Source organism: Pan paniscus, chromosome X (assembly GCF_029289425.2).
Source record: "Pan paniscus chromosome X, NHGRI_mPanPan1-v2.0_pri, whole genome shotgun sequence".
In the NCBI taxonomy this organism is placed as follows: domain Eukaryota; kingdom Metazoa; phylum Chordata; class Mammalia; order Primates; family Hominidae; genus Pan; species Pan paniscus.
Window position 1 is genome coordinate 16021547 of NC_073272.2, and position 3079 is coordinate 16024625.

At 42.6% G+C, this 3079-nt stretch overlaps 1 protein-coding gene across 1 annotated transcript; it reads left to right on the forward strand.

The window, feature by feature from the left end:
- Positions 1 to 867: 867 nt before the first annotated feature.
- LOC100993030 (ubiquitin-conjugating enzyme E2 E3-like) lies at positions 868 to 2071 on the forward strand. The gene has a single exon (XM_034950155.4). The coding sequence runs from the start codon at positions 909 to 911 to the stop codon at positions 1530 to 1532; it is 624 nt and encodes a 207-aa protein (XP_034806046.1). The 5' UTR covers positions 868 to 908; the 3' UTR covers positions 1533 to 2071.
- Positions 2072 to 3079: the final 1008 nt, after the last annotated feature.

A 3079-nucleotide genomic window follows, 5' to 3' on the forward strand; every position in this document is an offset into this window, starting at 1 on the left:
AGTATTTTGCTACAGTAGTTTTTGTAAAACTGCATGGATCAATAGAGCCAACTTTTCTGTACTGTGCTGTCTCAAAGGCAGTTAAGTGGTAAATGTATCTATATCTAGATGTACAAATTGATTTGATCATTTTCATAGGGTTCAGTAATCAACTCTCAAAAATAAAGACCAGCCAAACCATTTATTTAGTTGAGCCTACAAATGTTCTGTTAATATTAACATATCTAGCAAAATAACCATTTTGAATCACATCATATTCCACTGAACTTGGTGTCTCAGTTATTGAATTAGTCAGATGTCTTTTGGTTGAAAATGACAGAACCCCTACTTGAACTTGTTTATGAAGAGGAAACGGGATTGAAATGAGAGTACATTTCATATGTTCTTACCACAAAATATGATTCATATTTGAGGTGATGAATATATTAATTAGCTTGATTCAAAAATTCCACATTGTATTCAGAAATCATAATATCATTTTGTACCCCATAAATATATACAACTATAATTTGTCATTTTACAATTCAAAATTAAAAGAAATGGGAGCCGAACCGGACGGCGGCGGCGGTGGCGGGAGGCTGCAGCGCGCGGGGGTCTCCCGCGTACCCTCCGCCTCGCCCGGAGCTAGCGCCTTCGCTCAGCCGAGCTCCCACCCCACCCCCTTTTTTCCGAAGGCGCCTCTGGCCGGAGCCAGGCACTGCACAACCCCCTCCGACTTTCAATGTTCCACACTCCCCGGCCAGAGCCTCCTCAGCTTCTTTTTGTCTCTCCCCCCTCCCCTCCCCCAACAGCTGCCTCCATTTCCTTAAGGAAGGGTTTTTTTCTCTCTCCCTCCCTCACACCGTAGCGACGCGCGAGCGGGCCGGGCGGGTGGCCGGCCGAGTTTTCCAAGAGTTAGCTTCACCAAGATGTCCAGTGATAGGCAAAGGTCCGATGATGAGAGCCCCAGCACCAGCAGTGGCAGTTCAGATGCGGACCAGCGAGACCCAGCCGCTCCAGAGCCTGAAGAACAAGAGGAAAGAAAACCTTCTGCCACCCAGCAGAAGAAAAACACCAAACTCTCTAGCAAAACCACTGCTAAGTTATCCACTAGTGCTAAAAGAATTCAGAAGGAGCTAGCTGAAATAACCCTTGATCCTCCTGCTAATTGCAGTGCTGGGCCTAAAGGAGATAACATTTGTGAATGGAGATCAACTATACTTGGTCCACTGGGTTCTGTATATGAAGGTGGTGTGTTTTTTCTGGATATCACATTTTCATCAGATTATCCATTTAAGCCACCAAAGGTTACTTTCCGCACCAGAATCTATCACTGCAACATCAACAGTCAGGGAGTCATCTGTCTGGACATCCTTAAAGACAACTGGAGTCCCGCTTTGACTATTTCAAAGGTTTTGCTGTCTATTTGTTCCCTTTTAATGGACTGCAACCCTGTGGATCCTCTGGTTGGAAGCATAGCCACTCAGTATTTGACCAACAGAGCAGAACACGACAGGATAGCCAGACAGAGGACCAAGAGATACGCAACATAATTCACATAATTTGTATGCAGTGTGAAGGAGCAGAAGGCATCTTCTCACTGTGCTGCAAATCTTTATAGTCTTTACAATACGGACTTCTGTGTATATGTTATACTGATTCTACTCTGCTTTTATCCTTTGGAGCCTGGGAGACTCCCCAAAAAGGTAAATGCTATCAAGAGTAGAACTTTGTAGCTGTAGATTAGTTATGTTGAAAACGCCTACTTGCAAGTCTTGCTTCTTTGGGATATCAAAATGTATTTTGTGATGTACTAAGGATACTGGTCCTGAAGTCTACCAAATATTATAGTGCGTTTTAGCCTAATGCATTATCTGTATGAACTTATAAAAGTAGCTGTAGATGACTAGGAATTATGTCATTTGTATTAAACCCAGATCAATTTCTGAGTATGTGGTTCATGCTGTTGTGAAAAATGTTTTACCTTTTACCTTTGTCAGTTTGTAATGAGAGGATTTCCTTTTACCCTTTGTAGCTCAGAGAGCACCGGATGTATCATCTCAAACACAATAAACATGCTCCTGAAGGCATAGTTTCCTGTCGTAATATTTTAAGTCAGTCTTGTTAGAAGGTGTGTCTGAGATGACTGTTGATGAAATAAAAATGTGGCTATGAAGATTACTAAAGACTAGCACAAATAAACCAATTCTTGAATTGAAAACATTTTTAAAAAATTAAAGACATGGCACTGGGAATCTTAGTAACCAAACTTCTGAGGTGTACTGAAGGGTCCCAGGGATTATTAAGGACAGAAACTTGCTTGAAGAGCATCTAAGTTTGTGTTTTTAGTGCTCCTTAGAGAAACAAGTAAGGGAGCATGAGAAGCATGACAGAAAAGGGTACGAAGCCAAGCAAGAGGCTGTTCCAAGCCAAGTCTCAGCGCGTCAACCAAATCCTACAAGGGAGTTCTGAAGTGTAAATTATAACTCAGAGTTTGCTCCAACCAGAGGCAAGGGAGTTTGGTTTTCATACACCTGCACCAGTTAGTTAAACCCCACTCTCACCTGGGGAAACATAACCCCCAAGCACTTCTCTCTCCACCTATCAGGGCAAAGAGCTCTAGTAGCCCCAAAGATGACATCCTAAAAGAATCACAGGTATGGACCATTAGAGACAAAGCACACAGAAGCTGGGGAAGGAGTACGCAGGATGATTAAAGGGATTATCAGAGGGCTCATGGTGGGATGCTGAGAGTGTCCATGACAAACCCTATTTAAATTATTTTTTGACCTTTTCTCTGCCTGTTGTCTTTACCTTTTCCCCAAAATACTAGCTTCCTCCATGAGCCAGGGAACATGGTTGTCAATTACTCTTAAGTATCACATCCTGCAGGTTTCACCACCAAATTGGAAGCTTTGTACTCAGTGCCAGTTAGGAAAGTCATGAGGAAAGAAGAACTTGTATTGGCCTGGCTTGAATACAGTGCTCACTTTTGAACCAATCTAGCCTTGGGGACAGGGTGATATAAAAACATGGTGGCCCTACAAGAGCTACATTTGAAGTAAAGTAAGAAGCAGTTTCTAAAAGAAGAAGGGCTGTG